At 43.3% G+C, this 23478-nt stretch overlaps 1 protein-coding gene across 10 annotated transcripts in view; it reads right to left on the bottom strand.

Moving 5' to 3' along the window:
* Positions 1–23478, bottom strand: part of BNC2 (basonuclin zinc finger protein 2) — a 409624-nt gene that overhangs the window by 284763 nt on the left and 101383 nt on the right. For 4 of the 10 annotated variants that reach the window (XM_081844847.1, XM_081844840.1, XM_081844848.1 and 1 more), the window contains exons 1-2: positions 3393–4430; positions 2460–2660 (exon numbers count right to left, since the gene is read on the bottom strand). The exons of 2 other annotated variants lie outside the window; for them this stretch is intronic. In XM_081844847.1, coding sequence (XP_081700973.1) covers positions 2460–2660; positions 3393–3569 — 378 coding nt within the window. In that variant the 5' untranslated portion in view covers positions 3570–4430. Of the gene's footprint in view, positions 1–2459; positions 2661–3392; positions 4431–23478 lie in introns of those variants that run through there. 4 more of the 10 variants (XM_081844841.1, XM_081844843.1, XM_081844838.1 and 1 more) reach the window with 3 other exon arrangements.

The raw sequence follows: 23478 nt of genomic DNA, 5'->3' as shown, positions 1-23478 counted from the left end.
CATCTGCCAAACATTTAGCCATGTACGAGATGATTATTCTTTTTCCAACACAGTCTCAGAAAAATAAACATGGCCATATGTGTCCAGTAATTTTTTTTGGGGGGGGGGGAGGAAGGGGGGAAGGTAACCAACCATTTTAAGATCCTCATGCATTAGCACAATTAACAACAATAGAGAAGTAACAGCTGAGTTGTGGATGGGCTTACTTTTGCCCACCAACAATATTTTGCCCAGTCCCCTGGAACATGATGTCCTCCTCTTAAATTTCTACAACCCTGCACATCCTAACATCAAGCACTTTTTCCAGTACTCCCCAAAACGAATAAATGTCTAACTCGGGGCGGGGGTGGGGGTGGGGAGTCAAACACTCAAATGCAATCTAACACGATGTATGTGGTTCAACAGTGATCTATCTATCCATTGATCATTATCTGGCACTAGTTGAGTTAACTCTTTTATTGCCAAAGAGGGAAGGTGGCTTTCATCCCAAGCTGCTATACCTGAATACATATGAAGGTACTGAAAATAGAACGACAGGTTAAGTTTAGGATGGCTGTCAATTTCCTTGCTTTAAAATGAATGCAAAAACACCTAAATGCAGGAAATGTCACATGCAGAGGCAGTCCACTGTAACAATCAAAGCATATATTGGTGTCCAGAACAGAAGATCTGAAATGCTATTTTTTCAAACTGGGCTCTAGGTCTTTTTCACTGATTAAGAATAAGGAACGGCATATAAGGAGTTCCTCATTTGGCTTGTGTTGATTATATTTCTGAATAGTAAGCTGTTATCAGTTGTAATAAGGGTCCCTCTACAGGATAGATCTAAATATACCTTATTTGAATGCAGGCAGCCTATAGAGAGAGACACGCTGTTTTAAAATCTTTTCTGTACACAACTGTTGTACGCTATAAACTTGCCTCCATGTGAGCCTGTGTGTGTGAGAGAGAGTGTGTATTTCTTTCCTAATGATTACCAAGCAAACAATCTTTTCTTTACATTACCAACAGCCAGTTATATATCCTCAGCCACAACTACTCTAGAAATGACAGCGCTTTTGCGTCAATGGAATTCATTCATAAAAAACAACAAAAACAAACCCTCAAAAGAAAAAGGGCTCGCCAAAGCACTACAACTTATGTCACAACTTTTTGTCGCTTCAGCTTCTTATCATATGAAAATCTTTTTCTTTCCCCCCCAAAAAAGGTAACTCCTTAAAAAAACAAAAATACAAAATTGGAGGAAGCACTAACATATGCACTTTTTTAAATAAAATAAGTCTCTAGTTTTAAACCTCCACCCCCCCCCTCTGCTTGAGTCCAGTCCAAGTTGAAAGTTTCTTTTTCATCCCTTCAATTGTGTGTGTGTGTGTGTGTTATGTGTGTGTGCAATTTCATGCAGAAGAGTCAAACAGTTGTGAAAGAGTAGCCACATCAGGCTGGCGGTGTGTATCACCGAGTACATGATACAGAGACAACAGCAGCCCCTGTGATTAATTATCAGTTATTACTGGCCTTGCAGCAACGGTTTAGCTTTCCCGTCAGAACCGCCATACCAGGCTGCCTTAAACGCGGCCCCCGGTGAAGGGACTGCTCTGGGGAGGACGCCAAGACACAGCTCTCTGCAGAAACAGTATGTGTGTGAGAGTATTGGGGGGGGGCACAGGGAGGGAGAGAGACCAGCAACTGAAAGTGTCTCATCTAAGGACCCTCAGTTCTGGGCTGCCAGCAATTCCAGCACAACTGAACACTCTCTCTCTCTCTCTCTCTCTCTCTCTCTCTCTCTCTCTCTCTCTCTCTCTTTTCCCCCTTAGGTCTGCATAAGGCTGTTTTCTGCCACCTGAACTCAATTAAGCACCCCCCTCTCCCAAGTTTAGTATCAGTTTTGATATGAGGTCTTACATATTCCGTGGGGTGGGAAGAAAGGAAAGAAAGAAAAAAATGACTTTTTGCTGGGATACTATGATACTTCATCATTATTATTTTTATCAATTATTGTTATTATTATTATTATAAAAAGAGAGGGGGGGGAGAGAAAAAATGGAAGGAAGGGGGAAAGGAAAACAAAACAAAGGAAAACAAAAGGCAAGAAATATTAACCATGGAGTTAATGATCTGTTCAGAAAACTTTAAAGGGGGTATGGAGAGAGAAGGACTTTTATTTTAAAGCATGTCTTATTTTTGTTCTCTCTCTCTCTTTTTCTCCTTTTTTTTTTAGTTGCCCATGGGGATGTAGTGAAGTAAGCACGAACATTCAAATTACTTAGTTATGACACTACAGAAACTGTGCAGTGTTAAAATTAAAACAAAAGCGCAGACAAGACGAGTTGTGGGGGTGGAAAGTAAAATTGCAAAATGAAACACACAACCCGGCAAGCAACAAACTGAGACAGACATTCACTTCAACGTGTGTGAGACATTAAAAGTAAAAAAAAAGGAAAAGGAAAAAAGTAACGTACCTGCTGGGACATTCTGAACAAGAGGTTAGTGTCAGCGTTCTGCCATGTCCCCATGAAACCAGATTCGGCCGTTGCTGTCCTTGTTCCGAACTGCATGGAGTTGTCAGCACAGGAGTCTCTCAAAGTCAAGTCTCTTGCCCTCTTTCGTTCTGTGTCTCTCTGAGTGTCTCTGTCTCTCACATCCACTTCTGCCTCTTCTGACTGAAAAGTGAAGGTGGATTTTTTTTTTGAGCCTCTTGGCAGTCAGTAGCAGGAGTGTAGAGTAGTTAAGCTAGCTGCACTGTGCCTTCCATTTGGGAAGCAGGGGGGGGGAGAGCTTTGGGGAGGGGGGCCAGAGCTTCTTTCGCACCTTCTGCACAAATACCCCTATCATTTATGCATACACTGTGACTCCCCAAGCTCGCCTTTGCTTGGGTTTAACAGCTGCCTGTCAGGTGTGCAAGCAGCACTGAGGAAACCCAACCATCAGCCTCATACTCTTTAGCCACTGGATGTCATTGGATAGCAGAGCAAGAGAGAGAGTCAACTGCACCGTTCCACTGTCAGGCACAAAATGACATTACTGCAATAGCCCCCTCACAGCCTTAGCATACACATGCACACACACTCTAAGTAGGATGCTGATCAGAGTGAATTCAGAAGAACAAGCTGTGGCCCTTTCCCCTGTTTTCCTTCAACAATGCTGTCAAGAACAGCATGTAATTGCTGACACTTGCCTATTAAACGCAGACTGTAAACCTCCTAACAGGAGAAGGGAAGGCAAGAGAGCAGAGGGACAACCAATTGCTCACTTATTTAGACAATAGCATGCAGAACCACCACGCAGCAGAAGTTGGCCTGGCTGCTTTTAAAATATAGCTGGTTCTTTATGTGGCCACTTTTGCAACAGCCCCAGCCCCCAATTTTTTTATAAACGATAAAAAAAGCTCTTACCAAAAAAGAAGGGGGTGGGATGAAATAAGACGATCTCCAACTTCTTTTAAAAAGAAAACTAGGAAAGAACTGCATGCATGTTTCATCTCTCACATCTTTGTTTTCGCCTGTTAATTGCCTAAAATGCCTCAAGGAGCAGAGGTCGGGGGAAAGAGAAGTGTCTTCTCTCTTTTCCATAAAGATCAAAAGTTGATTTATTTATTTATTTATTTAAAAAATGTAAAGTTCTTGGATGAGGAATATACAATAACCTTTCAGATCACAAAAGGGAGTGGGTGAAATGAACGAAATAAAAAGGCAACTCTATCCAGAAAAACAAAACAAACCACAGCATTTCCTTTTAGGATTGCCACCAGCATAAAGATTGTTAACACAGGCTAGATACAATGAAAAACCGAAAGCCACTGCCACCAACTACAGTACTTTTTAAAAACCAAGCTCTATTTAGAACAATGCACTTTGCATTTTCCCAGTACTGTTACGTACTTTGGTCTCCTATGAGGAAAAACCGGAGGGAGGAGCGAGAGGGAAAGAACACCTACATGGATTACATAAACACTGCAACTTCAAAAATGTAAAACAAAATTCATGCCCTCTCATAAAAAACAACCACCACCAACACCAAGTCAGGTTAAAAGAAATGGGGAAGAAGAGTCTAGTTTTTCTCAACTTAATGTGTAAGGAACATTCATCTTCTAATAAAATCTACAAATTGAGAGGACAAATGTACCACTCTCGCAAGCTCTCCCTTAACTGGAGAACAACAATAAACCTCACTCTCTCACAAAACAACAAAAGAATCACAAGAAAGCTTCAGTGGCAGCCGTGTGTCATTAGTGTGCAATGAGGAAAGATGAGAAAGCAAACGCTATGTTGACACAAATGTGTCTTCCCCTTTAGATCCTGGCATCTCCTGAAAGCTTTTCTGTTAAACTTCCCTCCAGTTCACCACCATTAAGCACACGCACGCACACAAAAACCAGTCTCAAAAGCTGCAAATTCAATATCTGAGAAACAAAAACAAAAGCCCAAAGAACTGTTGCCTTAAAATATATTAAGTCCACCTGTGGTCAATAAAAATATTCTTGTTGCATGGAACGAGGAGGGGAGGAGGAAGAAGAATAAGGGGGGGGGGAGAGAAAACAGCCCCTATGAGTCAATTGTGCCAACAGTGGCTGTACCTTTAGAGCCAGCTATTACCCACTTAAACTCCCTCTAAAATTTGCTAGCCTCTTGCTTTCTGAAGTGGTACTCAGTGCCTTAGTCAAGCTGCCTGCTCAGCTCCTGACCTTCCCACTAATGGCTGTTATTTGTGGGAGGCTTAAGGAGAATGTCAGTAGCCAGTTTCCTCCTCTCTGCATCTCTTGTGCGCTGTCTCCCCACCTCTCCCTTTCCTCTCCCCCCCCCCTTTACTCCTGTCCTGCAGTCCTCTCCACTCCCAGGGAGAGAAAGGGGGGGGAGGAAAAAGCCCACGCACACAAAAACCAAGTGGCATGCAGCAGCAAGCACCTGCAGTAATAGACTCTTTTATTAAAACTGTTATTCTGCAAGACTTGAAATTCCCCGTGGACTGGGCCATGTCAAAGCCGATATAATTAACTAGAGGCTCAGCAACGGATCAATTACCAGACAAGCAAGTGATAGTGAAATCAATGAAAGATCATCAGCCACATTATCAGTGTTGCAACTCATTAGGGTAAAACTGAGAAATGTGCTCAAAGCGAGCCCAAGCAAGGTGGCATTACAAAACAAAGGGCTAATTTGGAGACCCTGCTGTGAACAATCTGTAACAGAATTAGCCTTCTCTCCCCCCCCCCAAACCCCCGCACCAACCAAACTGCGCAGCTCTGTAACTAAATGTGACAGTCTGAGAGAAGCAGTTTATTAAGACACCAACTCCAAGTTTATTTAGTTCATAAACTCTCTCCTAGAAAATCGATACAGTCTGTACAGGGTTATTAGGCTGACTAGCTAATACATCCAAATCTGGTCTTCCCGGGCAGCAGCCTAAAATTCTACCTAACAAAGATGGAGGGGGGGGAGAGAACCTCAACAGCTGTAGAACATGGCATCCAATAAGCCTATCATGTAGTGGCCACATTATGGCATGCAACTGAAACGGCAAGGGGAGGGTGGGGGAAATGACTGCTAATACAATACGGAGGAAACCAACCGAATAAAACATTGCAACCTTCCGTACCACTAAGTACTGTACATTCCTATTAAAGCAGTAAATAGTTCCTAATAGAAGGAGCACCTACCAGATGTCTTTCCAGAACAATACGCAGGCTACAAAGCACTTAAGGGGTAACTGCAACCCCCTGCAGTGCTAACACAAAAAACTGCACCCAAACCCACTTTTGAGGAAGGGAGCTCCACAAAGCTCCACAGAACTCTTACTTCCAAGTAAAAACGTGCAAGCCCAGGCTGCACAACATTATGGCACCTTGCCTTAGGTATATTCAAATGTTCGCAAATTCCAACACAAACAGCATTTCATACGGAACCCACATGTGGGTGTTCAGATGTGAGAACACACAAGGATAGATTTCACTACATATGGACGGGGTGTCCTGTGTCCCCTAAGTGTGTGTAAATGCAACAAAATACATGCATGTAATGATTCATATATAGGTTGCCTGCTAATTCATCTATGGAAATCCTTTCTGTATAGGAATTTGTAACATTTGAGTGGCCTTTAATCTTGCAAAAACTGACACATTAGGTTGTTTTCAAATAATATTCTCAAAGTCCAATCCCTGATGCTAATATTTCCCTTTGAAATTAATTATCCCACTTCCCTTGGTGCAAGCAGAGTGAATTTCCCCCCCCCCCCAAGAGACTGTCTCAACAAACCTAGGTAACTGTGTATTAACTCACCAGACAACAGTTCCCCCCCCCCCACTATACCTCCAGTAATCACAAAATGCTACGAACTAACCGCACGGACAATGCATTTAGTGTCACAAGATTTTGAGTGAAATGCTATGGGCCATGTTATACTTTAACAGATTTCCACTTAGCTTTCTGAAAGACTTAAAGACTAGCTCTTTGTATTAAGTGTTTTACCATATTCAGTAAAGCATAATAAAAGCACTGTCCATACTGTTTGTTTGTAACACCACATTTTTCGATTGTATAACAGTGCTGATGCTCAATGAAAAGAGCTCTGGATAAGATTACAGCAGAGCTTTCCAAACTGTGTGTCACGACACATTAGTGTGCCGGCTGATGTGCGGGTGTGTCACGCAAACACTCTTATAAGGGGTAAGTTTAACCTCCAGTTTGCTAGTTAAAACTGAATTGCAGTGTCGTGAAATGATGCATGTCTAGAAAGTGTGTCACCAACATGAAAAGTTTGGAAAGCTCTGGATTAAAGTCTTATGTGGCACAATGGTGTTCTTTCCCCCCACCCCCAAGAAACTTCCATTCATTGTCACAATTCTTTGATACATATCTTTAAATACAATCCTTTTTACAATATTTAAAATATTACATCTGCTCAAATATTAGTTCGTTTTTGTCTCCATTTTGTCAGTTCCTGGATGTCAATATGTGTAACATGTAACTACTTTAAAAATTCAGTAAAGCATTTGTTTAAAAGGATTTAAAAGTATATGGAGGTTTTGTCCTATACTTCAGCTATTAATCAGGAAAATAATTGCAGATTTTTTTGGTATCTTACATGCATATAACTGTACTGTACATGTACATTCAATGAGATCCAATTAGTTTGGGGGGGTTCATTTCAGTTAGGATGCACTAACAAGACTGTGGGGAGACCATGCAATACAGCCAGCAGCATAAGACAGAATGCTGTTTTCCTAGAAGCATGAATTCCCACAACTGATCATTTTAGAATGTTACTGATCCTTACAATATTTGTTTTCCTAACATCTAGGAGATCAAAATGAATGCCTGTATTAACTAAATACGGAGAAGTATCCTGAGCAGCAGTTTGATGGGGGAAGGATATTTCAGCGAGACCCTGTGTTTTTACATTTGGCATGTTAACATTCTGAACATTACTAAACCAAGCCTTTGTCTCACACACTCATGGACAAAGTTTAAGGGCCTTTACATAAGAGATGGGAAACCAAAAATGTAGCAAGGCTCACAATTTTTTGTGCAGCAGGCAAAAAAAAAAAAATCTGTTGAAGTGCAAAGCACAAAAATCTAAATAATTTTATTACATACCCTCAGTGCTTTTTTTCCTTGGAAGAAAGGTGTCAGTACAGTGGTACCTTGGTTTATGAACTTAATCTGTTCTGGAAGTCCATTCTTAAACCAAAAGCGTTCTTAAACTGAGGCGCGCTTTCCCTAATGAGGCCTCCCGTGGCCGGTGCCTTTCCACCATTTGGATTCCGTTCTTAGACCGAGGCAAAGTTCGCAAACCGGGACACTACTTCCGGTTTTGCGGAGTTTGTAAACCAAATTGTTCTTAAACCGGACTGTTCTTAAACTGAGGTACTCCTGTACCTGCCTGAAGGCCATTATGGGCATGGCTAGAAAGAGCAGGACGAGGGGGGAGAAACAAAAGGCTGTGGCTGATGGGCAGAGAGCGAGGGGGGGCAAGAGGGAGCAGGTGGGGATGGCAACCGATCTGGAACCTTCAAATTGCTATTGGGCATAGCAGCCCTGTTTTGCAGGGCCTTCCCTTTGTCTGGGAACAAGTGAGATGGGGCTGGGATGCAGGAAGGTGGGCGGGCAAGGGAGAGAGTGAGTAGTGAGCCTGAGGGGGATGGGGGCGAAATGCAGCCACCGCTGACAGAGCTGGATTTCTCCCCCCCCCCTTCCCCCATTTTCTCCTCAGACACTCCAGTGGGGTGCCATGTTTGCTCTGTTTTCCCCACTCAGCCACCCTTTCCCCATTGCGCCACCCCTTGCTTCTCAGTTTTGGCAGAGTTGCTCCCCAGGGAGTCTAAGGCTTTAAAGACCAGCACTTGAATGGGGGCCCTGAAATGAACTGCCAACCAGTGCAGCTGTTTCAAAACAGAAGTTATTTGAGTTCTGAAGGGAAACCCCAGCAGCGGTGGGCTTTGCACTCTTGGGTTCCAGCAGCGCATTGTGTGACACTAAAATTCAGTGCCCTACCACCACCTCTCATGCTCCGTTCTACAGCACTGTTTTGGTGGCACCAAAAACCTCCTCTGACCCCAGCCAGTCATCTTGCATTTTGGAGCAGTTAAAAGTTTCAATCTCATCTTTAAGGACAGCATTGCATAGAGCACATTGCTATATAAACCCTTCTGGAAGTAACCAGAGCAGGGAGTACCAAGCCGTTGTTGTTGTTGTTGTTGTTGTTGTTGTTGTTGTTGTTTAGTCGTTTAGTCGTGTCCGACTCTTCGTGACCCCATGGACCAGAGCACGCCAGGCACTCCTGTCTTCCACTGCCTCCCACAGTTTGCTCAAACTCATGCTGGTAGCTTCGAGAACACTGTCCAACCATCTCGTCCTCTGTCGTCCCCTTCTCCTTGTGTCCTCCATCTTTCCCAACATCAGGGTTTTTTCCAGGGAGTCTTCTTTTCTCATGAGGTGGCCAAAGTATTGGAGCTTCAGGATCTGTCCTTCCAGTGAGCACTCAGGGCTGATTTTCCTTCAGAATGGATAGGTTTGATCTTCTTGCAGTCCATGGGACTTTCAAGAGTCTCCTCCAGCACCACGTTATCTCTGTACAAAAGGGGCCATAACTGGCAAACCAGCCGAAGCTGGAAAAATGCATTCCTAGCTAACAGAGATACCTGTGCCTCCATTGGCAAGGCTGAATCCAGGAGCCCCTCACCCCAAAGCTAGAGATCTGTTCCTTCTAGGGGAGTGCAACTCAGCTGAGGACATGACATTTTCCCACCTCCCAAACTCAAGAACTCAGGACACACAACACCTCTGTCTTTCCAGCATTCTGCTCCTATTTACTGGCCCCACATCCAGTCCATCACCACCTCCAGGCAACAGTCTAATGTCTGACCCGCCTTTCCTGATACAGATGAAATAGAATCATAGAATTGCAGAGTTGGAAGGGACCCCAGAGGCCATCTAGTCCAACCCCCTTCAGTGCATGGAATAGAGAAACAGAGTTGCATGCCATATTTGTGGCATCTTACTCGAAAACCTTTGAGGGGAGCTCTCACCTGTTTCATACACCACAAAACAATTCCCAGAGTACCGAACAGTAGACCGGGGGCAACCCATAGGCAGGTGGACAGGGTACAAATAATAAGATGATGATGATGATGATGATGATGATGATGATGATGATGATGATGATGATTCTCCCACAATGACTAAGTGTCAAATGTCAGATTTATAGCAGCACCCAGTAACATAGCCATGCATTAAAAACACTTCCGTTTGCTAGTGGAAAATATATTTGGATGAAGTGGAAGATATAGGGCACACATATAGTCCAGTATATGTCTTTCTAGCTATATGTGTTTGTTAAGTATTCCGTTCGCTCCATTGACTTACTGTACAGTACCTGTAATTCCCAGAGTTCAGTTTGCTGCAGCTGTTAACAGATTCTATAATCTGTAATGACAGTAAACTGGCCTTTGCTCTTCCCTTATTCACTATTCATTTTCTAGGCTTGGTTAAATAGATTGCTGGGTTAAAGATCAGTAGTTTTTCATGTGACACGCTTTGGTATTCATCTAATGGCCTGTGAGGACAAAACTGTCCCTGTTCTTGCCAAAACAACAAAATGCGTCCTTCACACCGCATGACAATCAGCCCTTCCTTGTGTCCAGATAGCCAAACTCAGATAACTTTTTAGAGGGTGTCTTAAGTGTATGCCTGGAACCGGTTCAGCAAAAAAGAAAGACGCATTTTAGCAAATGCGGAGAATACTATTCTTTTGATTCTGGTTGATATGGACATGTAAACATTTTTTATCCATTCTCTGGCATTTGCAGGATGCTGTTCATAGCAGGCAGCAGGAAGGAATAGTTTAGGTTTCTTCAGTTCTATGTTCATCTGCTCTCTTTTTTTATAGTATTATACCGGTGGATGTTATTTGCAAATTGGGGTACAGTGGGGTATATGCTTCAGGTTACAGACTCCGCTAACCCAGAAATATTACCTCGGGTTAAGAACTTTGCTTCAGGATGAGAACAGAAATCGTGCTCCGGCGGTGTGGCAGCAGTGGGAGGCCCCATTAGCTAAAGTGGTGCTTCAGGTTAAGAACAGTTTCAGGTTAAGAACGGACCTCTGGAACGAATTAAGTACTTAACCCGAGGTACCACTGTACTGCATCCCACCCCGGGATCTCTTGTGATGAAGAGTGGGCTAAAAGCATGAGCTTTTACAAAGAGTTCAAACCATGATAGCTCAGTTGGAAGAGCATGAGACTTTTAATCTCAGGGTCATGGGTTCGAGCATGGCAGGGGGTCGGACTAGATGACCCTCGTGGGGCCTTCCAACTCTACAATTCTAAGATTCTATGATTCATCAAGGCCTAGCTTGGGCATGGTTATTCCATTTCGCCTCAGAGCCGCTGCCAGCCCTTAATATATTGGGGTGTTGGGAATGATGTGTCCAGATGGGAGTTTGGATCCAGAAGATTGCCCAAACTATGAACTTGTTCCTTCTTGATTGAGCCATTTATTTATTTATTTTGGTCACTGGAGGCTCCAACGGCAACCCTAGCCACTGAGGCTTTCTATTACCTATAGCTGGTACACCAACTATGCCTTGCACACCAGTTACAGCCACCCTCCAACAAAGATAGCATGGTAGGGTTGCCATATTCTAAAAAGAAAAAAAGGAAAAAAAAGAAGACGACACATTTGCCGCCTTCTACTTTGGATCGTTAATGACAACTCTACCAATGAAAAAGAGGACGTGTCCTGGAATAAGAGGACCTATGGCAACCCTATCAGGCCACAGTGATTCCCTGCACGGATGACCTTAAGACTCCACAGTTGCAATGCACTCTGTGTTGGGCAACTTCTGGGCCTGGAAAATCAAGCTGGCATAAAATGCTGCAGCTAGACTGTTGGTGGGGACAGATTTCTGCCAGCGCAGTACTCTTCTTTTCACTGCCCATATTTCAAGCAGGCTTGTCCCTTCAAAGGATAAAATCCCAACTTAATGGTGAGATGGACCTAGGCTAGCCCAGAACCATCAGATGCTGTTTCTGTTAAGATTACCAAGCATCACAGCTAGACTTTAAAACCCTTGTTCTGTTTCTGCCTTTCCCCAGCCACAAATCTCACGAACAGCCACATGTGTTTATGAGCTCTAAGATAGGTACTGTGAGCCCTTACCAAGGCAAGGGAAATAATATTTGAAAATTACACAAAGCTGGCACGGTGACAATAGTTCAGAGGTGGCATTTCAACAGAGCAAACAGCACTTTCTTCCCCCAAGAATGTAAGTAAAGGAATCGCTCTGCGACATCTGTTAGACTATGAAATGCTAACAGATGTCTTAAGTGGGGGAAAAAGGGAGAAAAATCCATACAGGAAACCATACACCAAATAGATAATGCTGCTAACTTTCCACATATTACCAAACAAAAAAACAACAACCCTAAAACACTGGCAGCTTGCTTCCTTTCTGTGATACTTATAAAATATTTCTTCGACTTGGGTTTTAGTAAGTTGGAAGATATGGACTCATAATTTCTCTATATAAAAAAGCATCTATAGGAAAATTTATTTCTAATAATGACACATGTTTTAATGCCTTATATTCAAATACTAAGTATTCCAAAACATTTCACCCATAGGTTTTTTAATCTTTTGTGTTTTAATAAATGAACAAGGGAATATGGAACTATTACAGCCTTCATATGGAGGATTCTGGAAAAACATTCCTGATTTATTTCCTAATTGTGGTTTCATTCAAACTCTGCTTTGCATCTCACTGTGCCCAATATGTTCAGGCCTATCATGGTGAGTTCTGAAAAGGAAATGAGTAATGATAAGCTGGGGGGAAAAACACACAACAGTGGTTAAGAGATTGAGAATGTTCCCATCTCTGCCAGATCTATGAAGCAGGCTCAGGAGAATTTCAGGCTTGTGGGGTCTACACTTTGGGAATTTTCTTTTGCACTAAGTACCCTGAATCCACTAACCACAGCAAGGTGCAAAATAGCAGCAAGGAGGTGTGGAATCAGACACAAAGGAGTGGCCTAGAGACTGAATGAATTATCTACCTAACCCCATAAGCCATGCATGCAGGGGCAGAGAAAGGGGGTACAGTGGGGGCGGGCCACGGTGGGTGTCACAACTGAGGGGGGTGACAAAATGGTGGGCGGCACTCACCGCGGGGCCTGCAGCATGCCTGAGCTATGCATCTCTCCTGGGAGTGACATGGAGGCTTGGGCACCTTCAGCCTCTGCGCTGGCCCAAACGGTCTGCCCACCGCCTTCCCCTCAGCTGTAGGGCAGCTGAGTAGGAGGAGGAAGGCAGGCAGGCAGGCAGGCAGGCAGACTCACACCCCACGGAGCGTGCCCCGCCCCTGGGTGCCCAATCGGCTTCCTCCGCCACTGCATGCATGCACTAGGAATGACTTATTCTGATGCAGATTTGTACTTAAAAGTGTAACTACAGTTCAAATGGTCCAGTTGAAAGAAGAAATACAGTGGTACCTCTGGTTACGTACTTAATTCATTCCGGAGGTCCGTTCTTAACCTGAAACTGTTCTTAACCTTAGATGGGCCTCCCACTGCTGCTGCGCTGCCACCATGCAATTTCTGTTCTCATCCTGAAGCAAAGTTCTTAACCCAAGATACTATTTCTGGGTTAGCAGAGCCTGTAACCTGAAGCTTATGTAACCTGAAGCGTATGCAACCCGAGGTACTACTGTAAAAAGACTTTGTTGTTGTTGTTGCTGCTGCTGCTGCTGCTTTTGCTGCTAAAGAATTAAAGAGTCAGAAACCCTTTCTGGTCTACTGTGAATAACCCAGTAGATCCCACCTTGCATTCTGCCCACCCCTGACAAGGAACAAATTACAGTACTTGTAAATGTCATAAAACTCTGATGGCTGCATGCCCTGAGTGCATGCTCAAGTGCATGCTCACAAATGCCCTGAGTGCATGCTCAAGTGCATGCTCACAAGTGCCCTGAGTGCATGCTCAAGTGCATGCTCACAAATGCCCTGAGTGCATGCTCAAGTGCATGCTCACAAGTGCCCTGAGTGCATGCTCAAGTGCATGCTCACAAGTGCCCTGAGTGCATGCTCAAGTGCATGCTCACAAATGCCCTGAGTGCATGCTCACAAGCTTAACTCTTTCCCTACTGGCTGCTTTTTTATTCTAAACTCCCACCCCAAGCACTTCATGCCCATCTGCCACAGGGTTGCAGATATTTGGAACAGCCACTTCTCCGCTAAAAAAGCACACCCTTCCGAAACCTGTTTTCTTTGCCCTGCGCACACTTTGCCCCCTAACACTTCCTTAAAAAACAAAACAAAAGCACCTTTCAACTGTTCACAGTTATGAAGCTCACAGGGTGCCCATGAACATCAGTGACAAGGAAAACATTTGCCTTTTGCAAGAAAGGGCACAGCAGGCAAACAAAGCTGTATAAAAGTGATCCTGGCCATCATTGCCACTTAAATATTCAACAGCAGAGGCAGGTCTAGGAGCAGCCCTATCCTGATCTTTCATGGGGAGTAAATCACATCTAGTATACACTATACACCCATAAATCTAAGCCACCTATCCTGCTAACCAACAATACCTGTCTTGCCTGGATCAAGTGTGGGGCTAGGGGGGCAGAGATAGATAAATAATAATAATAATAATAATAATAATAATAATAATAATAATAATTTATTATTTGTACCCTACCCATTTGGCTGGGTCTCCCCAGCCACTCTGGGTGGCTTCCAACAAAGATTAAAAACACATTAAAAACTTCCCTGAACAGGGCTGCCTTCAGATGTCTTCTAAATGTCAGGTAGTTGTTTATCTCTTTTACATCTGATGAAAGGGCGTTCCACAGGGCGGATGCCACTACCGAGAAGGCCCTCTGCCTGGTTCCCTGTAGCTTTGCTTCTCGCAACCACCAGAAGGCCCTTGGACCTCAGATGGCATGAGTGGCCTTAACAGATGGCTCACCTGCAAACAAAGTGTTGTGGGTTAGAACCCTCCATACTTTTGTCTTGGCATGGAGTTGTGTGAGGTTCAACAGACACCCACCCCCCCGCCACGCTCCCTTGAATGAAACAACACACTGTCTTCAGTAGAACTTGAGGCATATGCCAAAGAGAGTTGGGGTGAAAACACGGTCTTGTTTCACACGGACGGCTCTTTATGGGGAAGGAGTCTGAGGATGAGCAGTCATATTGGCCAGTGCTGCGCATGTTCTCATGGAAGGACACAATCATACTGCAGAACTTAGGTGGACAATCCTATCTTGCTGAGCAGTGTGAACAGTCATTTTGGGCTGACAAGTTCAAAGGCCTTCATCAGGTCTCCTGCAGCTAGAATAGTGACAAAATCATGCAGGCTGATAAAGAAAAAGAAGGTAGCTTTTACCATATGTGATGGGCGTGTAAGGTAATAAAAGCATTCTGGGAAATGCTGTATAATGAATTGGGAAAAAATGTTTAAAATAATGCTTATTTTTTTTAAAAAACAGAAGCTTTTCTATTAGGAATTAGATCCCAAAGGAGGAGAAAAGACTTTTCATGTACGCAGCGACAGCCACACGGATGTTACTAGACCAGAGATAGAGAGAAGACAAAGTCCCTACCAGAGAAGAATGGCAAATTAAGCTGTTGGACTATGTTGAAATGGCAAAACTGACTGGAAGGCTCAGGAACCAAGAAGACAAAAACTTCAATAGAGAATGGGAAAAATTTATAATTTACTTAAGAGACTGCTGTAAGCAGATGAAAACATTAGCAGGATGGCAAGAACACTTGTAATGTAGAAGATATTATAGACAAAATGGAGAGACATAAAATTTGTATGATGAAATAATATGCAGTTGAAAAGATTTATAATAGGACCCACGGAGGGGAAGGTGGGAAGTCCAGAGATTTTGAAAAATCTCTAAATATGAATATGCATTTTGTATTGTTATAACTCGACACTTATAAAATCAAATTTAAAAAAATTCAGAAAAAGAAAAAGAAAACCATGCCTACTGTCGACCTCTGAGCTCTAAAACCATACTGTGACTAGGGATAGACCCTGTCAGTGAGTGACTGTAATCTGTTGAGAACTACAGGGGAGAAGGCTTTCCTCACAGTGCTCAGCAGAGGTATTCCACAGTAGTTATTATCCTCATGGTTGGTCATCTTTGTTCTTGCAGAGGGTCACAATGCTGGAGTAATGCATGTCTCATGAGAGTCGATGGCATTCTTCAGCTCTTCGCGGGAAGGAGGGAACCCCAACTCTTCCAAGACAGGCTAGATGCTGTCAACTGCTGTGTCGAAGACCATATGTGTGTGTGTGTGTGTGTGTGTGTGTGTGTGTGTATTAGTGTTTTAACATACCATTTTCAGCAGTAATTAAACAAAAATGGAATAAGATGTGAAAATATGTTTAATTACTGCTGAAAATGGTATGTTAAAACACTAACACACACACACACACACACACACACATATATACATATATATATATATATATATACATGGTCCTGTCTGAAAATTTTCCAATCTAATCTCTTAGTAGACATTTCTTATTTTCCCTGTTACATTTAAAACTCATAACCAGTATCTCTGTTCTTTCTCTACTTTGTAGCACTTCATATATTCCTCCTCACAAAACTTCTTGTAGTCCTACTAGCGTAATTTGTTGGTTACAATTGCTCTTCCAATTGTTCATATACTTCTTCCAATCTTCTGTAAATCTCTGGTCCCGCAGGTTTCGAATCCTTCCTGTCATTTTGTCCAATTCTGCATAATCCATTATTTTCATCTACCATTCGTCTTTCATCGGAATTTCTTCTTGCTTCCATTTCTGGGCTAACAATACTCTTGCCATGTCGAAGACCGCAAGTACAGTTCTTGATAGTGCTCTGCCCATTGCTTCATCTGCTTGCTGCAGTCTGTGATGATCTCCACAGACAAGGTTTTCAGCAATGTAGTCCAAAGTCCAAAGGTATACTTTCTTCATGCCTTTGTACATTTTGGGAGAACTGCCGCTGCCAGCAGCAAGTTGAGCGCTCTGACGCAGCTTTAGCCAGTAGTCATTGGCACACTGTCTGGCAATCCACTGGGCATCGTTCCTTGCCTCTCTCGGTGCAGCAAGCGTCTTCTTGCAGGGCACACGCTTGTAATTAACAAGAGCCTCACGCTTTTTAAAAGGAGTAGGGAAATCGCAATCTATTTCTATTTGTTTGAAATATAACTGTACAACCCTAAGATGCCAAGTTAAGAGGAGCAATCTCAAAATAATTAAAATCTATAATGAGTCCTACCTTTGAAAGGAATGCCTCAAAGCTGTTTACAATGCTTTTTTCAAGGGTAATTTTAAATAAGATTCAAATAGTGTCAGCCATTTCTTTTCCAGTCTACTAGCATTCTCAGTTGATGACTTGAAGAGAGCTCCTATGTTTGATGGCATGACTATGTGACAAACCTATCCAGCCATTTAACTTTTCTTCAGAATAAGCCTAAATATTTAGCATTCTCCCCAAACCTGCACATAATGTATTCCCCAGAATTTCAGGTGGAGGGCAGAGAAAGCTTATTGGATCTTAACCCTTAAACAAATTTAAAGCTAAGGATAAAGTTAACATAACCTAATGTTGTGTTGTCACATTCCAATGCCACCATTTCATCACCCATAGAGCCATGCAATCAGTTCAGCAACTCAAAAAGAATAGTGAAACGCTTATTGTGATCAAGGAAATCTATGAACAAAGTTGTTAATTATTTTAGTTATTGAATGTAGTATAGGAAAGCAGGTAATTTGCATGCCAATATAGCAATAGATGACATAGTGCTCAATTCAATGAAAAAAGTAGGTAAACACATCCCCCTGTGGTTCGCCATTTATGTTAAATGTTTTATTTTTGCTTGGAATTTCGTTCTTGAAACATAACTGATGTCAATCAAATTTAAATACCAATAGACAAAAACTCATCATGGGCAATGTCCTATTTATTATGGAAAGCATTCTTAAAATACAAAAATTATGAACAGGTGGCAACCCTAAACACATGTGGTTTCACTTCTAAGTGCTACCTTGAAAGTCATGTTTGATGAGCCTCTAACCTTTTCACCTAAGAGCTACATAATGCCATTATACTAAATAAGCATGCACATCACTTTATATCCATGTGCTCTAAAGAAGGAGCCTTACATTCAGCTTCAGTCTGAAGATTTTAATTTATGTACTGAGGGTTTTCTTCCTGTTATTTTTTTTGGTATAGCACTCCTCAGTGATAATTTGAACCATAGGCTTTTCCCTCTACAACTGTGGAGAATGTTTGCTCTTGTAGGCCTTGACATCTTTGCACTCAAAATTCTGTTTGAAAAATAACAGCAAGCCACAAATCCGTTTCACACCTTCCCTCCACACACTGACCAAATGTGTGGACAGAGAAGCGGTGTCATGCCCATAGACGGAGCTCCTTACACCTCTAAACACTCAGGAGATTATGCGAAACAAACTTTAATGTACATTTTCAGGCCCCTGCCAGCGACATTGTGGGGTGCTGCAAGGGACTGTCTTATCTCCAGTGCTATTTAATAGCTAAATAAACCACTGGGAGCAGTCACTAAGAGTTTCAGAGTGAGGTTCCATCTGTCTGCTGATAACACCCACTTCTATTTCTGCATAACATCTAAATAAGGAGGGGCTGTGCAGTTCCTGGGTCATTGCCTGGGCGCAGTGGTGAAATGGATGAGGAAAAACAGGCTGAGCTTCAGTCTTGGCAAGATGGAGGCACTGTGGGTGAATAGTTCCTGTGTCCGAGAAATTGGTCCATTGCCCACTGTGGACGGAGGTTGTACCTCCCCCCCCCCCCTGAAGGAGCAGGTTTGCAGTCTGGGGATCCAGCTCTGTCACTGGAGGCTCAGGTACCCTCAGAGGCTAGAAGTGCCTTTTGCCAACAGCTACTGGCTTGATAGCTACAATGGCCATTTTCAGAGCAGGAAATTGTGGCCATAGAAGTTCATGCGTTGGTTACTTCCAAGACTGGATTGCTGCAACGCGCTTGGATGTGGGGCTTGATTCAGAAGCTGTAGTTGGTGCAGAATGCTGCAGCACAATTGCTAACAGGAGCGAGGCCTTGTTAGTATTTAACACCTGTGCTCAGAAATATACACTATGAGATCACCTTGCTCCACATATGCCCACTCAATCGCTTCGATCTGTAGAGTTGGCACTTCTACGAGTGCCACGTTTGTAAGAACGTGATTGTTTAGTGTGACAACACTAACACTTTGGAACTCTACTGAGATCAAGCAGGTGCCTTCACTGTATTTTCAGTGCCTGCTATCCCCAGATGCTTAGAAAGTTGATGTGAATTCTGTTTAAACTGTTTTAGTATTTTAACTTTTCGTATGCTTTAAACTGTTGCTGTAATTTAATCATTTTATAAACCACTTTGAGGTCGTTGTCCCCCCAACAATCAAGAGCTGTATAATTATTATTTTTTATGAAATAAAATAAATGAAAATAAATAAATATACCCTGTCCTGTGCAGTTGTGAACCCTAACCGTTATGGGATGGGTGTGTGAAACAAGCAGACACCGGCCGATTCAGCATGGAGAGATATTTAATTCCTCAGAACTAAGTCACATTTAGACTTTGGTTAGGATCTGAATTAGGCTCTATTATGATCTAGCCATGTCTCTTTGCAAATGAATTGCAATGACACTGAGATCCAATGAAACCAAACTATGTGCTTGAGTGTGTGTTATTGGTTTGTTTCTTGTTGTGAAGCTTGTGTTCTCAATTTGTATTTTTATGTTGCGAACTGCCCTGTAATCTTTGGGTGAAGGATGGTTGGTTGGTTAGTTGGTTGGTTGGTTGGCTGGTTGAGTGAGTAAGTAAGTACATGCATGTACCAGGCCCCTGAAAAAGCAGTTTATCTACAAATATGAGTTAAAGAAATAAACAGTAATTCCATAACTATCAAATGCTGCCATCCTGTATGCAATTAGCTAGGATTAAGGGCTGCTGACTGCAATGGGGCTTACTTCCGAGTAGGCACGCAAAGAATTACAGTGCAACTCATTAATTGACTACAAGGGCTTATTAAGTTGCCTACTGTCCTCACAGCCTTATCAACAATTACCGAAAGCTGCGTAAGCAAAACCCCAGCAATCTCTCTCTGGAGAGCACAGAACAGTGAGTTCCATCAAATGGTCAGTAGCAGCAGCAGCCGCTGCAAGACACCTACACAGCCACCACAGGGACTTGGCAAAGCAATTAATCTGCAGCTTTGGCATCTGTTAAAGTACGTCTCACAAATAGGGAGTCATACGGACATACAATAGCTGAAATTCCTTTCGTTAAGGGAAAGTTATCTCAAGGCATGATATACAACACGAGGTATGATAGATACAAGAATGAGCTTGACGTGGGGATCCACTGGGCCAAATTTGTAACGCAGAGCACCAGTTGTTCCTTGATAAACATGATGTGGAAGATTGCAAGAGATGTTTATTTGGTGTGTTTTTTCCACCTCCTTCGGTGATGTCCTATAATGATCAAAGGTCAAGTAATTTCAGCTGCCACAAAATCAGGAAAACGAGACCACCGCCCCCAGCTGCAATCTACTTTTGTGACATTTGAAAGTACCTTCGTACATGTTGTGGAGCTTCAAACAGCAATAGTACTGACGGCCTAGATGGGATTGATCTTTGAGCTTCGCGGTCTCTTGTTGTCAACAGTACATTATAAAACCAATACTAAATACTTTATAAACAGGTCTCCCTGCAGTATATTAGAAGAATGGTGCATATTTCATGCCTTATAGTTTGGTAGCCACATATCCATCAGACAATTAAATAATTTATCAGATGCTCAGAAGTGCAATACAAGTCAATACACTTTTGAATACTTGCAAGTTGCTACCCTAATTCACAAGCTTTTAAAAAAGTTATTTCAGTGCAAAATGGAATGTTGTCATTTTGTAATTATATGTGGACAAACCCAAACTGAGCCAAAGCATGAGATTGGTTACTTATCAAATATTTATTCTAAATTACACACACACACACACACACACACACACACACACACACACAAAATTTATCACATCCACCTTAAAATTGAATTAAAAATATTTAAGTGTTTTTCACCCTTTGAGTGGAATTGGTACAAATATACAGAACACCTAACTGAAAACAGCATTTTGTCTGTTCAAAGCCCCACATGTATATTGTTTGGAGTGTTAGGCTGTGTATGCCAATGCCCTTCCAATCCCTGGATCCAGAAAGTGTTAAAATTTAATCAAGGTTTCTAAAACTTGTAACTGCTGGGCTAGCCTCCTGGTGAGGTGATAGACTGGGTGATGAGCCATTCAGGAGAACAAAGGAAAGGGCTCTCTGGGAGATGGCAAATGGTTGGGGCCCCCTCTCTCAACTCCAGGTAGTTAGAAGGACAAAGGAAAGGTTCAGAGTTGTGGTGCTGGGAGTCAGAGGAAAAAGCAGCTAGTTGGAGATAAGAGAGAAGGACCAATGGTTGATTTATGTTTGATTCCAAAACTGAGGCTATGGAAGAAACAAAACTTTTAGCCTCAGGTTGTACATCTGTGTAAATAAGCTTTATATCATAAAGACACCACAGTTTTTGCAGTGCCTCATTTCCAAAGGAAACACGGATACTGGGCAAGAGCCAGGAACCCTTACAATCTCACATTGCTCAGAGATTGAGGTAGTGTACAACAGTGTTTTGGTTTTTCTCAATACAAGTTTCAGCTGGGAAGCTTAAAACATAGGTTTCCAAAATAACGTTGTGGTTCATTTTCAAGGTTTTACAGAATTCCAAAAAAGACTGGATTATCTGTTACAGCTAATCCAATCAGGTAAATCTGTAGAGTGTTCACATCCTCTGCACAGATCCTTCATTGAAGACATCAAACCACGGGAAATACATGTATTTGCTTAGGCCCAGATGTACCAACTCTTGGGGACCCAACCCTTTTGTGCCACCCTCCGATGTTTTTTGTGAGTCCACCCACCCACCCTGCTCAAACAGTTAGGGATCAATGGCTGCCTCCTCCTCCTGCTGCCACAGAGGGGAAGGAGGGGTGAAGCAGCCCCTAGCCAATGGCGGCAGTAAGGGGAGAAGCCGATGGCCATTGAATCTGCGCTGCCGCTGTGTTTGGCTCTGCCTCTTGGCTCCTCCCAACATCTTGATGCGATAAAAGGGTCTCACACGCGGAATGTCAACTCCCAAATTTCCCTCAAAAGCTGGCACCTCTGCTTAGGCCCAATTAAAAACCTTTCTGTTATTTCCCCTTAGTTAACATCAACGTAGAAAGTCCCATTAAGAGGTGTATATGGATTGTTGTGGATGGGGGCCCACTGAGTGAAGGAGGCCTTCCTCGTCTTTTGAAAGTTGCAGCTACATTCCTGAAGTCATTCTAACTTGCTTTTCATATTCCCAAACTTTGCTTTTGAAAGGAAAGTAGGAAAACAAAAGTGGGAGCACCTTAGAATACAGACAACCACTCAACGAACTACATGTAATGGGAAGGGGTTCCAAATATCACCCAAGGCAGTGGTTCTCAACCAGTGTGCTGTGGCACCCTGGGGTACCTTGAATGATGGTCAGGGGTACCATGGGCAACAGTGGCTTCCATCCCTCTTTCCTTTCTTCCCTCCCTCTTCTGATTCCCTCTCACATCTCTGCCTCCCCAAGGCTTGCACAGCTGTTTGTTGCAGCAGGCCTGGCTACAAGCTCCCCAGGTGAACGGTGCCTCTGGGGCTGGTCAGGAGTTGCGGGATGCCAGGAGCTGAGGTGGCATTCAAGTAAGCAAGCAAGTGGGCAAAGGACCCCAGAAAGCCCTTGCTGTTGGGAATGGACAGGCAAGTCCCAGGCCCCTGTGGGGCAGTGTGAGGAGGCACCTGTCTTTGGGGGCCGGGGGGCTGTTCAGAGACCAAGGGTGGCAGCAGTGGCTGCCTAGAGGACTCCCAAGGAGAGGGAGAGGAGAAGTGGCTGAGGGAACACTCCACAACGGAGGGTGTTTGAGAAAGGGTGAGAGGCTGCCAGCTCTGCAGGCAAGGGGGGTGACATAACTGGGCTTCTGAGCCCCACTGGGGTGCCACAGAAAGAATGCAGTTGGGTCAAGGGAGCCATGGACCCAAAAAAGTTGAAAACCTCTGACCTAAGGTACTGCTGGAGTATTACATTGCACTGTGGGCACGATGGTTTCATATCCTAGCCACTTTCATAAGGGACCGCAAGCATGCGTAGCCCACAGCTGTGTGTGCTCCAGCCCCCAAACACCCTCAAAGGCTGTGCCAGTACAAACCCCTCATCTGAGTCCACATCTGAACCACATTAACTTGCTTTAAAGATTCTGGAGATGGCAATTCATATATATGAAATTAATACTTTGAATAATTTCTTCCCAGCCCCATGAACAAAAATGTGCTTAGAGAAGGGGGGGGGAGGAGAAAATGAATGAAAGACATACTAGGTTACTGTTTTCTGCCCATATGTTGTAAGAGGGTTCCTGCAGCCAGCGTCGCAACTACTCGTTTTTATTCCCAGGGCAGCTTTCCAATTTTAATCATCACCCAGCACTTAAAAAAACACGCACGCACACAAACAAGCGTGGCATTAACAGTGTTTGTGGGATTTTTAAGAGCACTACTCTTGAGATTTCAGATTATTGCCGCTCAGATAGGCTGCTCCTGCCCCCAAACTGTTGTGCAGGTAACATACTGGTTAACGCTGCCCCAGGTATCTGAGTTTTGCCCTCCCACACCATCACAGCTTTACGTACTGCAAGGGGCAGGGGCAATGTAAAGCAATGATGCCACTTTGCCTGACATTTGTTAGATGTGACTCTAGGTAAAGGGTAAAGGGACCCCTGACCATTAGGTCCAGTCATGACCGACTCTGGGGTTGCGGTGCTCATCTCGCTTTATTGGCCAAGGAAGCTGGCATACAGCTTCCGGGTCATGTGGCCAGCATGACAAAGCCGCTTCTGGCGAACCAG

This window comes from Podarcis erhardii (genome assembly GCF_964252035.2).
Source record: "Podarcis erhardii genome assembly, chromosome: 17".
NCBI lineage: Eukaryota > Metazoa > Chordata > Lepidosauria > Squamata > Lacertidae > Podarcis > Podarcis erhardii.
The sequence above is the reverse complement of the archived record's forward strand: the minus strand, read 5'-3'. Positions and strand labels throughout refer to the sequence as shown.